This window comes from Lepus europaeus, chromosome 7 (assembly GCF_033115175.1).
Source record: "Lepus europaeus isolate LE1 chromosome 7, mLepTim1.pri, whole genome shotgun sequence".
NCBI lineage: Eukaryota > Metazoa > Chordata > Mammalia > Lagomorpha > Leporidae > Lepus > Lepus europaeus.
In genome coordinates this window covers 99,970,583-99,985,110 of record NC_084833.1, presented here as the reverse complement: position 1 = coordinate 99,985,110, position 14,528 = coordinate 99,970,583, and the positions used below count along the sequence as shown (strand labels likewise).

Genomic DNA, 14,528 nt, shown 5'->3' with positions numbered 1-14,528 from the left:
GCTTGGTGTGGTTTACTCTCTGTATCAAGTTTTTTTTTTTTTTTTTAGCTGCGTAATGTTTAAAGTGTTTTAAGAAACACTTAATGTTTTAAGTGCTTCTAAAGGATTTTTTAGTTTTTGAAAACTTTAAGTTTGGTTACGTAAGGAATTGGTGTTCTTGGCTGTCTCATTTGTTGATGGTGTTGATAGGCTTTTTAGTTCACTAAATACTCTTTCAAGCAAATTACTTCTGTTTTACACTCGAGGCAAATAAAAATTCCAAAGGGCAATAATATATTGACAGTAGATTAAGCCCTTGTTTCTGTGTAATTTCTTCTTTTTCTTTTAATGTTCTCAGGTCTCCTCTTAGAATTTCCTCAAATCATGAGAGATGAAATTGCAACAACAGTTTTCTTTCTCACAAAACTGGTAAAAAAACATGACAAACTGAGTAAGCAACAAATAGAAGACTTTGCAGAAAAGCTGATGACAGTCTTGTTTGAGACCTACAGAGGTCACTGGCACTCCGATCGCCCTGCTAAAGGGCAAGGCTTCAGGTGGGAGTTATTGTGTGGCATGGCGAAGGGAAGTAACCATCAAGCAGTTCCCACCTGTTAGGGATATGCAGTGATCCAGCTGCCTGTCTTTAAGTTAAAGATGTAGGCTTAAAAGGAGGAGAGGTGGAGATGATGTAGTTGAAAACCTGAAGTAACCCCTATGCATGAAGTAGATTAAACAACTTTTAACTTGAATTTACCATAAAAGATGTGCAGTGAGCATTTGGTGACCTGTGATTTAGTGATGCAGCACACATTGATCACCAAGTCAAAATTTTTTTTCCTCTTGTAAGAGTGGCGGGTGAGGGGAAGGTGGGAGCTGGATGTAGTGGAGCAGAATGCCTGCAATGTGATTCTCTTGCAAAAGCACTTGTACTCATGTTTTCATTTCCCTTTGCTCCTCCTCCTCTTTTTCTTTTTAAAGGTGTATCAGGATCAACAATAACCAGAATAAAGATCCCATTTTAGAAAGGGCTTGTGCCGAGAGTAATGTAGACTTTTCTCACCTGGGGCTTCCAAAGGAGATGACCATATGGGTAGATCCCTTTGAAGTGTGCTGCAGGTGAGTGAGCCCATACTTTGTGCTCTGTAACACTTGGAAACTTCCCATGATCTAGTCAGCCCCACCCACCTTTGTGAGGGATGATGCCCAAGGTCTCAGCAGTGAGGACACTGGTTAAGATTTCAGGTGCAAACTCCTGTTAGCGGACTTCTATTACGTGTAGATGGAGGGGGAAGCACAAAGACGTAGCAGAATACTTGAAGTGTGACTTGAATCATTGCATTTTAGTGCAAACTGCAGGCTTCAAAGTAGTAAAGGCATTATCTGGAAGGTGGCACAAAGGCAATTCAGCCCCTTAGTTGAATAAAGAGTGAGTAGCATTTGAGTTTTGCTGAGTGACTGAATAAAACTAGCTCATACAATCCTCACTTAAAATAGTGTTGTAATTGAAGGCAGTAACGCCCTCTTGGCTCAGCTTGGCATAGCACTTGAGGAATGAACCAGTAGGTAGAAGAACTGTCTTTGAAATAAAATGTAAATACTTTGTTAGTATGTTGTTTCCAGGAAAGGTTAAAGATATGCTTAATGGGAAGTTCAATCCTTAATAATTTCTTTTCCTACTTTAGGTATGGTGAGAAAAATCATCCATTCACAATAGCTTCTTTTAAAGGCAGAGGGGAGGAATGGGAACTCTCCCAACAAATCGGTTATGCTGTTAATAAAGCCACATTGGACCACTCCTCCAGCATGTCCTCTGATGAAGAAAATTATTGCAGAGAACCTCAGATCATCCCTAAAGTCAGCAATCCGAAGAGCATTTATCAGGTCAGAGTGTTCCAGTTCTCCTTTATGTCTTTTGCTGTTTTAGTTCTAAAAATGTGCTTACTATAAAATAAACTACAAGGAAGGAGAAACTACAAAGAAAAATTTCTTGGCAAAGTCTTCTGTGTCTCCCCTACACCTATACCCCTCTGTGTATTACCTCTCCTGGGAGGAGTTCTTTAAGACTTAGTTATTTGAAAGGGTTACGGAGAAAGACAAATCTCCCATCCACTGGTTCACTTCCCACATGGTTGCAATGGCCAAAGACTGAAGCCAAGAACCAGGAACTCGATCTAGGTCTCCATGTGGGTGGCAGGGGCCCAAGCACTTGGGCCATCTTCCACTGCTTTTCCAGGAAAAATAACAAGGGAGCTGAATCGGAGGGGGAGCAGCCAAGACTTGAACTAGTGCTCATGCGGGTGCCGGCGTCACAGGTGGCAGGTTAACCACAGTGTGCCACAACACTGGCCTCCTCCTTGGCTGAGTTTTAGGGCCTGTACCACCTTTTGTTGTGCTTGTCCAGACCATATTTGAAGACACACAGGGTTCCTTTCACCTGAACTTCAAATTAAATACCAAGATTAGTAGGTTTTTCTGTATTTGTCAACAAACAAATGTCACTTAGACAAAATTTGGAAGACTCAGAAAAGGTCTCTAATCCTCCCACTAAAGCAGATCTTTCTCAATGTCATGAGATGGCTAAGTGCAGGTTCCCTCTGATGCTGGGTTCTTGTTGTCTCGGGCATGGTATAGTAGGGGCCTCCGGCTGTCCCAAGAGGCTGGGGTGTTACAGTGGTTTCGGGAGATTGCTGGGTGACAGCCTTGTCTGCTTTATCTGCCAGGGCATTTCCTCTGTTACAGCTGTTTCCCTTTGGCATTCCACCTCCACAGGCTCCAAAACTGCATGCAGGAGAGCCAGAATCTCTCCACCATGGGTCATGAGGGGAATTCTTGGAGTCAGTGGGTTTTATTCTGTCCAAGTTACACAGCCTATCTGTGTACAACGAGGAAAGAGTATTTGAAGTATGTATAACTACTGACTCTCTGACCATTCCCTAGTTTTAAGGCTCGAGTCAAGGTGATAAGTTTGGTCTTTTGACACAACTTGGGTAAGATCTTCTATGGTTGGCATATCCTTCCTAAGCCCTTCTCATGAAATGACTGTTAACCATTCAACGTCTGTACTCTCCAGAGGTTCATCTTACAGATCATGTCTACCGGAGGAGATCTGCTCTATGGTCTCTACACAAGAGTAAGCCAGACTTTCAGTATCTTCAGATGGCAGAGGAATAGCTGGATTGAAGAGGTGGCATGCTTTGAAAGTTAAATCTGGTGACTCTGAAAAGAGAGCCTGGTATTTTTGTAGAGAGTCCTCCTGTTAGTCATTGGTGTCCATACTTGGTGTAAAGTTTGAACTTGAAGAGACTGGCTTAAGGTCAGTCCAGCAGTTTGTTCTACTGAAAGTGCCATAGGAGCATTTTTCAAGTATACTGGGCATCTTGTGGTCATTGGGTTCAGCTGTTGAGAAAAGTAGGTCACTGGTTGTAGAAGTAGACCTAATGTTTAGGTGCATACACTCAGGGCTTGCTTGCTATTTTTTTTTTTCTTTTAACCCAGAAACCTTTTTACTTAAGGTATACAAACTTCATGCATTTCCTAAATACAAATTTAGGAACATAATGATTCTTCCCACTCTTTTTCCACCTCCCTCTCCTATTACTTTTTTTTTTCTTTTTACAAAGATCTATTTTCAGTTAACCTTATACACATAATATTAACTCTATACCAAGTAAAGAGTTAAACAAATAGTATGGAAAAAAAAAAACCCTGTTCCTTAACAGTCCAGGACAAAGGCAATTGTATATCAAAGTATTAACTGCACTTCCATAGATAACTAATAGTTCACCTAATCGCAGATCGGGGAGAATATGTAGTATGTCTTTTTTGGACTGGCTTATTTTACTAAGTATGTTTTCTAGTTGCACCCATTTTGTTGCAAATGACATGATTTTTTTCTTACTGCTGTGTAGTATTCCATGGTGTACATATCCCATAATTTATTCAGTCTTCAGGTGATGGACATCTGGGTTGATCCCATATCTTAACTGTTGTGAATTGAGCTGCAATAAACATGGGGGTATAGATAACTCTTTCATATGCCGATTTCATTTCCTTTGGGTAAATTCCCAGGAGCGTTATGGCTGGGTCATATGCTAAGTCTATATTCGGATTTCTGAGCTATCTCCATGCTGTCTTCCACAGTGGCTATAATAATTTAAGTTTCCACCAACAGTGGATTAGGGTACCTTTTCCCCTGCATCTTCACCAGCGTTTGTTCTTTGATTCCTGTATGAAAGTCATTCTAACTGGGGTGAGGTGAAACCTCATTGTGGGTTTTGATTTGCATTGTCCTGATGGCTAGTGATCCTGAGCATTCTTTCCATGTGTCAGAAAATGCCTGTTTAAGTCGTTTGCCTGTTTCTTACCTGGGGGGTTTTGTTGTGGAGTTTCTTGATCTCTTCATATGTTCTGGTTATTAATCCTTTATCAGTTGTGTAGTTTGCAAATGCTTTCTGCCATTCTGTCAGTTGTCACTTAACTTTTGCCGAGCAGAAGTTTCTCTATTTGGTGTAATCCCATTTGTCAGTTTTGGCTTTGATTACCTGTGCCTCTGGGGTCTTTTCCAAGAATTTTTTAGATAGATTATTTATTTGAAAGACAGTTACAGAGAGGCAGAGACAGAGCGGTCTTCCATCCTCTGGTTCACTCCCCAGATGGCCACAATGGCCAGAGCTGCGCTGATCCAAAGCTGGGAGCTTCTTCCGGGTCTCCCACGTGGGCGCCAGGGGCCCAAGGACTTGAGCCATCTTCTGCTTTCCCAGGCCATAGCAGAGAGCTGGATAGGAAGAGGAGCGGTTGGGACTTGAACCGGCACCCATTTGGGATGCCAGAGCTTCAGGCCAGGGCTTTAACCCACTGCACCACAGTGCCGGCTGCTCCAAGAACTCTTTGACTATGCCAATGTCTTGTGGGGTTTCCTCAATGTTCTCTAGTAATTTCATGGTATCAGGTCATAGATTTAGATCGTTGATCCACTTTTGAGTGGATATTTGGGTAAGGTGTAAGGTAGGGGTTTTGGTTCATACTTCTGCATGTGGAGATCCAGTTTTCCCAGCAGCATTTGTTGAAGAGACTGTCCTTGCTCCAGAGATTATTTTTTTTTAGCTCCATTGTCAAAGAAAAGTTGGTTATAGATGCGTGGGTTGATTTCTGGTGTTTCTGATATGTTCCATTGGTCTATCCATCTGTTTGTGTACCAGGCTGTACCAGATTATATCTGCCCTGTAGTATGTCTTGAAATCTGATATTGTGATGCCTCCTGCTTTTTGTTGTGTGAGATTGGTTTATCTATTAAGTATCTCCTGTGTTCCATATGAATTGCAGCATTGTTTTTCTATATCTGAGAAGAATGTCCTTGGTATTCTGACTGAGATCACGTTGAATCTGTAAATTGCTTTTGGTATTATAGATAACTAGGTGGTGTTGATTCTTAGAATCCATGAACATGGAAGACTTCTCCACTTTTTCATGTCTTTTATTTCTTTAATGTCATGTAATTATCACATCCTTGGTTAAATTTATTCCAAGGTATCTTTTTGTCTTCATAGCTATCATAAATGGGATTGATCTTATAAGCTCTCTCTCTGCCATGGCATTGTCTGTGTTTACAAAGGCTCTTGATTTTTTTTTGTGTATTGATTTTTCTATTCTGCCACTTTACCAAACTCTTCTATGAGTTCTAATAGTCTAGTCTTGTTAGTGGAGTTTTTTTTTGTATCCCCTATATATAGAATCATGTCATCTGCAAATAGAGAAAGTTTGACTTCCTCCTTCCCGATTTGTATTCCTTTGATTTCTTTTTCTTGCCTAATGGCTCTGGCTAAAACTTCCAGGACTATATTGATAAAGCAGTGGTGAGAGTGGGCATCCTCATCTGGCTCTGGATCTTAGTGGGAATGCTTCCAGTTTTTCCCATTCAATAGGATGCTGGCAATGAGTTTGTCATAAATTTCTTTGTGTTGAGGAATGTTCCTTCTATACCCAATTTTCTTGGAGTTTTTTTTTTTTTTTATCATGAAAGGCTGTTGTATTATCACATGCTTTCTGCTTGCTCTTTCTTTACTTCTCCCCTTTCTCTCTGTCTCTGTCTCTGTCTTTTTAAGGAAAGTCGGAGAGAGAAGGAGGGATGGATCTTCAATCTGCTGTCTCGCTCCCCAAATGCCTCAAACAGCCAAGGATGAGCCAGGTCAAAGTTAGGAGCTGGGAGCTTGAACTGAGTCTCCCAGATGGGTCTCAGGGGTTCAAACACTTGAACCACAGGCTGCTGCTTTTCCCAAGCCATTTTCAGGGAATTGGGTCATAGATGGAGAAGCTGGAATATGAAGAAGTGCCCACTTGGGACTGTTGTTGCAGGTAGCAGCTTTATCACTCCACTCCAATCCCAGGACTATTTCTTACCTTTCTGCTATCAACAGGGTGAAGGGCTTGCCTAAATTAGGAATCTATGGTTCAGGGGCTGTTGGGAGCAGGTCATTACATTTTGGAAAGGCCTTGTCTTTTCCTGTAGATTCAAGTGGGTCAGCTACTGGGACCTTTTAAGGCCTTAATTAAGGGTATGGCTAACAACCTAAGTCCAGAAATGATCTAGATCCTACAGAAGTTTTCCATTCTCAGCAACGTCCTTTTTTTTGGGGGGGGGGCAGGGGAGGGACTGTGGTAGCCCTACACTTAGCATTGATTCCTTTCACCTAGCTAGAGGGGTGTGGTTTTCCGGGGTCAGGATATGTACCATGTGGTCTACTTCTTGAGAGAGTTGTGCTCTAGTTGGAGAAACTCTTATATCCTCATTCCCTTAAAATTTAAGACCTGAAGGGTGTCTTTATCCAAGCCTTCTTTAAGGGACTGCTGAGAATATCATCTATATAGAGCTCGAGTTAAATACTGAAGCCATCTACACTAACTCTTTAGCAAGAGCTTTGTCAATTTAGGGTTATCCCTTAAACCTTATAGAAGAACTATCCAGGTGTTCAAAGGCAAACAGACATTGGGATTCTGGGTGTAAGTATATAGAGAATACTTCTTCTAGGTGTAGATCCGTGAACCGAGCAGTACAGGAATCCGAACTAGGATAGTATACTGACTTGATACATTTGGATGAAATGACAATCTCCTTATGCCCTGAAGTCCTGAACTGTTTGACTTTAAAATTGGAAGAATAGGGATACTTCAGGGGGACTAACATGGAATTGAGATTCGATGATTTAGAAATATATGAAGGTTGGCATCCATGCTTGGCTTCTCAAGGGCTATTGGTACTGATGAGGAAGCCTTGTCCTGTCTTTCAGGAGGACTGACAGGCTATATATGATGCCCCTATCTGGGTCTGATCCCACACTTGAGGATTAGTTATTTTGGATTTCAACAGGCAGGTTGCCAAAGTTGGATGTTGTCTCAGTACTAATCAGCATTGCAAAAAACTTAGATTTAGGGACAATTAATCAGAAGTGCCCAGGGAGGACAGCATATTGTTGCTGAGTAAAGGAGTTGAACATTTTGGCATCACCAAAAAATGGTGGGAAGTGAGACCATCTTTAATCAGGCAAAGTAGAAGCAAATTGTCAGGGGTAGGACTACCTATCAACTCCCATGATGAGATAACTCTTTGAGGATAGAGTCCCACATGGGAACTGGGAGTAAGTGGCTTCTGTATCAACTAGAAAAATCAATATTGTTACCTCCAACACCCAGGTTTACCTAGGACTTCAGAAGTATGATGATCACTTGGGTTGTGGTAGCCCCCTGAATTCCTGGACCCCTTCAGTCCTTGGATAAAGACATGAGGGAACTGGAAGTCTCCTCCCTTTGGAGATGAGGGCAATCCCATTTCCAGTGCCCCTCTTGTTTACACTGGGAGCAGGAACCAAGGAACTTTCCAGGTGGGCACATTCCTTGCATTAATGTCCCAGCCTCTCACACCCAAAACATTCTTTTGGGCTTTTTCCTTTGGTTGAACACCCCCTGGGTTGGCTCTGAGGTCACAGAGTGCTGATTAAAGTGATTTCTATCATAAGAACTGTTTTCTAGACTGTTGATTCATATGTTGAAATCCCCTTTCCTCCTCAGTTTTGTCCCTATTATCAAATAACCCCAAACTACTATATCTAGCATTGGGTTCATGGGAGTTTGGGGTCCCATTGCCAGTTCATAGGATTTCCTCTGAATATCTGTTGTGAACTAACCAATGAAATGAGTACATATTAAAGCTTGTCATGCATTGATGCTATGGTTTGTTAGCATATCTTTTTTTTTTTTTTTCTTTTTAAGTCCTCTACCATTTGTCCCTGGGATAAGGCTGGGTTATCTTGGTTGTTACCTCCCTGATTTTTATCATGACTCATAGGTTTTATAATACATTTACACAATCACTGGACAGGTCACCATATGACTTCAGTGCCTTGAATAATCATGACCCTGCTGCTAATTCTAGTTGGCGTCCATTTGTGGGATTTCCCTGTTGCCCATGTCATACTTATTAGTCTGCTGAGCTTCTAGGAAGTTGGCATGGGCCTTGGTCTTGACCCAGATTCATTGTTTTTCTTCAGGGATGCAATAAGTAGATAGGCCAATGTAAGGGTAATCACAGGTCAAGTTAAAGACCTGAGTTAGGACCTAAAATTCCTCATTAAACTCGGTATGGTTTGCTGAAAGTCTGTGGCTTTTGTTGACATTAATATAAGTCAGTAATTGTCATCTCTGTTAGCCACCTCTCTGAAGAGAAAAGCATACTTGGACTAGGTAGCAGAAGGCCCCACTGCAAGTGACTGTCTGGTCTATCCTCTGGTGGAGGGAGAGATTGGGTTGTAGAGTGGAGTGCGATGAGGAGACTAGTAAGATTTGAAAGAACTGGGGTTTAAAGGAGAATGGGAGGATGTGTCAACCCTGAGGATGATCCAGGCAATGGGGACAAGCTGGGCTTAAGGTCTTTGCGCCTTGGGTGATAATCTAATATTGAGTGGTCTATCTACCATGTCTATTGCTCTGTTAAATCTGGTATCCCAGGAGGAAATGGACATAATGGAGTCCACAGCTCTCTCTAAGGATGGGGTTTTGAAAGAGTGTTGTGAAGGCCTGGACATAAGCAATTTCTGATACTTTTGCTATCTTAGAGGTCAAATTGGAGGATAATGTTAAACTTGAGGGTCCTACTTGGCAGCCACATTTCCCCATTCTCTTATATTGTGGCCAGACTATGTTGTAGAAGAAAATAACATGTTCTAAAAACTTTATTCGAAGCTTTCCCAGGTTAAAAGGCGGCAACCCAGGAGTGTCCCCATGGGAATGGAAAGAGAACTACATTTCAAACATGGGTATCTTCATGGCCTAAAGAGAAAAAGGAAAATAGGGAATAGAGTGAGATAAGAATTTGAAAGCCCCATCAGTAGACCAGGTCAGATCTGGCATCCCAGGATTTTGAGCATATCCTTGGGTACTCTCTGGGCTCCCTTGTGAACCAATCTGGACTTGGTGTCCCATGATCTTGAATATGATCTGTGGTGTTCTTGGGAGGCCCGCTCTTCTCGCACAGGCTCAGAGGCCCTTGGGGCATTCTGGTGGGGAAGGGACTATTCATACAGGATTGGTCATGACAGACCTTTGGTTTCATTATTAGCATTTTAGCAAGGTGACAACTTGATTGGCACTTCAGGTCCAACCTGTAGTAATTTGATGTGACTGTAAAAAATAATACTGAAAGTTGTCAATTGAGGGTAGAAGGCCCCTCTTCAAAACAATATGGAGAAACTGTTGTATGGAATATTCTTTTTCTTAAAGATTTTAATTGAAAGGCAGAGTCAAAAGAAAGACAGGGGCTGGCACCATGCCTCACATGGTTAATCCTCCACCTGTGGCGCTGGCATCCCATATGGGTTCTGGGTTCTAGTCCTGGAAGACCTGTCTGTCTGTCTGTCTGTCTCTCTCTCTATCTCTCTCTTTCTCTTTCTAACTCTGTCAAATAAATTAAAAAAAGAGAAAGAGGAGAAAAAGGGAGAGATCTATCATTGGTTCACTCCCCAGATGGCTGGAACTGGGCCAGTCTGAAACCAGGAGATTTTTCTGGGTCTTCCACATGAGTTACAGGGGCCCAAAGACTTGAGCCACCTTCTGTTGCCTTCCTGGGAACAACTTCAGGGAGCTGCATTGGAAGTAAAACAGCTTGGATGCAAATGGGCACCCATAACCTCAAGGGTGGAGGCTTTACCTGCTATGCTTGCCCCTGAAATGGCTTCTTTAGCCCCAGGAGATAATGCATTAACCCACTAATCACATGAATGGATTTATCCTAATCACCTCTCTTAAGGTCTTATTTAGTCCCATCTCAGTACTTTACAAGAGAAGAGACAGATAGCACTACCTTATACTCAGTATAAAAATCTGTGTGCTGGGTTTGCTAGCACTGTGGCTTAGTAGGCTAAGCCTCTGTGTGCATTGCAGGCATCCCATATGGGCACAGGTTTGTATCCTAGCTGCTCCCCCTCTGATCCAGCTCTCTGCTTGTGGCCTGGGAAAGCAGTGGAAGATGGCCCAAGTGCATGGGCCCCTGCACCCGTGTGGGAGAATCTAGAATATTCTTTAGAGCACCCATGAGTCATGTTTTTGACATTGCCATGGATATGGAAGATGACAACACTAATGAAAGATGGAAAGCAGTTACCCAAGGGATGTGGAGGGGAGTGGTTTGGGGATAGTAGGTGCATGTTGATGTCTTCTAGGTGTCAGAGCCAAGAATGTGAGAATAGCCATATGTTAAAGGGCTTCCTAGAGACAACAGGGGACCTAGGGGGTCAGGGAACAACTGAATTGGTCTTCCATATACAAGCGGAGGCTTACTGTTAGGTAACCAAACACTGCATTGGTCAGGGTGGTAGTATATGTGATGGGGCACTCATCTTGAAGGAGCAAAAATGTTGGCAGTTCAGAAGGCATAAGCAAGAGAGAAAATGGACAATAAAGAATGTCCATGGCCAGATGACCATATGTTTTAGAACCAAATGTTTTAGATGCAAATATTTAACAATTTTATTTACCCATTTAAAGTCCTAATACATATTATAAGCCCTTCATAAATCAGATATATCTTAACCCCTTGCCATATTTCTGACAGGTATCTCCTCAGTTTTCTAAAGACTTGCGTCTATATAGAGCTCATCTAAAATGTTAAGCACAATTATATATAACATAACTATACTGAAAACTATAAAACTGTATACTGAGGTATTACTTGTTTCCTTCAATGGAAGACTTTTTATTTAGTAATTGACCTAGAGTCAGCTGAATTCCATTGCAGTAGTGTTCTCAAAATGTGCCGTGTGGAACGTCTGTATGAGTCATCTGGGATGTTTAACAATGGGTATTTCTAGACCATGGCCTCAGACCATGATGAGGCAGTTTTGACATGGGCTGGCAAGGGTCAGGAGGCCATAGGGTGAATATACAGAATTTGGAATAAATGTTTCTAAATTCCAGTCCAATTGAAGAATTTTTTTAAAAGGTATAAAATGATTTTTATATGCCCTAAACGCCGGCAAGTCTTCCGAAGATGCTCTTAGGTTTTTATTCATTTTGTACTTCCTATACTTCTGAAAGGCTTGAACTTCTAAGTTATGGGTTCATATTTAGTTCCATAGAGCTAGTTCTAATAGGTTTATTGGAGATCTTCATACTCTGTTTTTTTTTTTTTTTTTCTCTCCCTCAGGTTGAAAACTTGAAACAGAACTTTCAATCTTGGTTCCAAATGTCCCGCAGAAAGCACATGGCAGATGGCCACGTGGGCCTCCTGGGAAGTGCCTGTCACACTGTATATAAGAACCCCAGGTGTTACAGGCCTGCTATGCACCGGGTGGACCGGTACCACTGGGTCAACACAAACCGATAAGACAGTGACTAGGCATGCAGCAGGAAAAGGCTACAGGAGTGGCTTCATTTTACCAAAATGAAAATGAATCTGAGGCTGAGAGGCCTGTGGAACAAAATGTTCAGGTTAGGGACTAAGGTGTATGTTTACAAATCTTATCAGATGATGACTCTGTTCTTAAAAGTACTTTTAATTCTTAATGTGAAGTTTTAATTCTTTATGTGAAGTTTTATGTAATACTAGTAAATGTACCCAGTGAAGTAATAGAATGAAGATGCTGACCTATAAGATTCAATGAATTATGAAAAGTAAGCTTAAATAAACATACCATGTTTTTAATTCCATTCTGATTCCGTTTGTTGCAAGAAAGTTTTTTTTTTTTTTTTAAATTATTACTTAAGAGATAGGGAGAGACAGAGAGAAAGGCTTTCCATCAGCTGGTTCACTTCCTAAATGGCTGCAATGGCAGATCTGAAGCCAGAAGCTTCCTGTGGGTCTCCCACATAGGTGCAGGGCCCCAGCACTTGGGCCTTTCTCTATTACTTTCCCGAGCTATGGCAGAGAGCTGGATCAGAAGAAGAGCATCCAGGATATGAACCTATATGGTATGCTAGTGCTGCAGGTGGAGTCTTAGCCTACTATGCCATAGCACTGGCCCCAAGTTTGTGTTTTCTCTTTAGCCTTCTTGAATTTTAATGCAGATACTGGCTCATGGAAGAGTGTTGTTGATTGGCTTGTACTTTATTACCTGTCATGACTGTTTTATTTCGCAAGTCCAGTAAGAACCTTTGGAAAATTACTCGTAAGAATATGAGACTGTCTTCTGTGGCTTTCAAAAGATTTGGCTTAATTCTAAGACTCTGAATAGATCTAATAATTATGATATTTTATATAAAAATTCATTTTTTTATTCATCCTTATGTAACATTTTATTATGAGAATTAAAACTAAGCAGAAAAACCTAGCACCAAGGAAATAAAGTCCCTACCACACAGCCAGAAATGATTATTACTACCATTAACTGATGACCATCATTTTAATTGTCCTAGGTGTATATATACAGAATAATTTTTTGGTAATAATTTGATGGTGTTGGGTCATAGAATTAGATCTTTAACCCATCTTGAGGATTTGTGTATAAGGTAGGGGTTTTGCTTCATACTTCTGTATGTGGAAATCCAGTTTTCCCCAGCACCCTTTGTTGAAGAGACTGTCCTTGCTCCAAGGATTGGTTTTAGCTCCTTGGTCAAATATAAGTTGGTTGTAAAAGCTTGGATTGATTTCTCATGTTTCTATTCTGTTCCATTGGTCTATCCATCTGTTTTTGTACCAGTACCAGGCTGTTTTGATTATAACTGCCTTGTAGTATGTCTTGAAATCTGGTATTGTGATGCCTTCAGCTTTATTTTTGTTGTATAAGATTGCTTTAGTTATCAGAGGTCCCCTGTGTTTCCATATGAATTTTAGCACCATTTTTCTAGACCTGAGGAGAATGTCTTTGGTATTCTGATTTGGTATAGCATTGAATCTGTAAATTGCTTTTGGGAGAATAGACATTTTGATGATAATGATTCTTCTAATCCATGAACATGGAAGATCTTTCAATCTTTTTGTGTCTTCTATTTCTTTAAAGTTTTGTAATTTTCATCATATAGATCTTTGTCCTTGGTTAAATTTGTTCCAAGATATTTAATTTTTTGGCAGTTACTACAAATGCTATTGATTTTTGTGTGTTGATTTTCTATCCTGCCACTTTACCAAACTGTTTTATGAGTTCCAATAGCCTTTTAGTAGAGTGTTTTGGATCCCCTATATATAGAATCATGTCATCTGCAAATAGGGATAGTTTGAGTTCTTCCTTCCAAATTTGTATCCCTTTGATTTTTCTTTTTCTTGCCTAATGGCTCTGGCTACAATGTCAAGGATTATATTGAATAGCAGTGATGAGAATGGGCATTCTTGTCTGGTACCGGATCTCAGTGGGAATGCTTCCAACTTGTCACCATTCAATAGGACACTGGCTGTGAGTTTGTCATAAACTGCCTTGATTGTGTTGAGGAATGCTCCTTCTATACCCAATTTGCTTAGTTTTCATCATGAAAGGGTGTTGTGTTTTATCAAATGCTCTCTGCATCTATTGATGACCATATGGTTTTTGTTCTTCAGTTCCTTAATGTGGTGTATCACATTGATTTGTGAATGTTGAACCATCTCTGCATACCAGGGATAAATCCCACTTGGTCCAGATTGATCTTTCTGATGTGGTGTTGGATTTGATTGACTAGAATTTTGATGAGGATTTTTGCATTGTTCATCAGGGAAATTGGTCTGTAGTTCTTTCTCTCTTGCGTCTTTTCCATGTTGAAGAATTAAGGTGTTACTGGCTTCATAAAAAGAATTTGGGAGGATTCCCTCCCTTTCAATTGTTTTTGAATAACTTGAATTGGAGTTCTTTAAATGTCTGGTAGAATTGAGCAGTGAAGCCATCTGGTCCTGGGCTTGACTTTGTTGGGAGAGTCTTTATTACTGCTTTAGTTTCATCTTGGTAATGGGTCTGTTTAGGTTTGCTATGTCTTCATGGCTCAATTTTGGTAGGTTTTATATGTTCAGGAATCTATTCATTTCTGCTAGATTTCTCAGTTAATTGGCTTGCAACTCTTGATAGTTTCTGATTTTTTTTTTTTTAATTTCTGTGGTG

General features: G+C 40.8%; 1 protein-coding gene across 1 annotated transcript; it reads left to right on the top strand.

The window, feature by feature from the left end:
* Positions 1 to 363: 363 nt before the first annotated feature.
* BTG4 (BTG anti-proliferation factor 4) lies at positions 364 to 11,851 on the top strand. The gene is made up of 4 exons (XM_062198357.1): positions 364 to 536; positions 961 to 1,098; positions 1,665 to 1,863; positions 11,672 to 11,851. The coding sequence occupies exons 1-4, from the start codon at positions 364 to 366 to the stop codon at positions 11,849 to 11,851; spliced, it is 690 nt and encodes a 229-aa protein (XP_062054341.1).
* Positions 11,852 to 14,528: the final 2,677 nt, after the last annotated feature.

Bases quoted from the DNA above. Each gene is read 5' to 3' on its own strand.
- BTG4 (XM_062198357.1), top strand. From the start codon at position 364: ATGAGAGATGAAATTGCAACAACAGTTTTCTTTCTCACAAAACTGGTA. The intron at 537-960 runs GTGGGAGTTATT...TTCTTTTTAAAG, and splicing joins GCTAAAGGGCAAGGCTTCAG to GTGTATCAGGATCAACAATA. The intron at 1,099-1,664 runs GTGAGTGAGCCC...TTCCTACTTTAG, and splicing joins CCCTTTGAAGTGTGCTGCAG to GTATGGTGAGAAAAATCATC.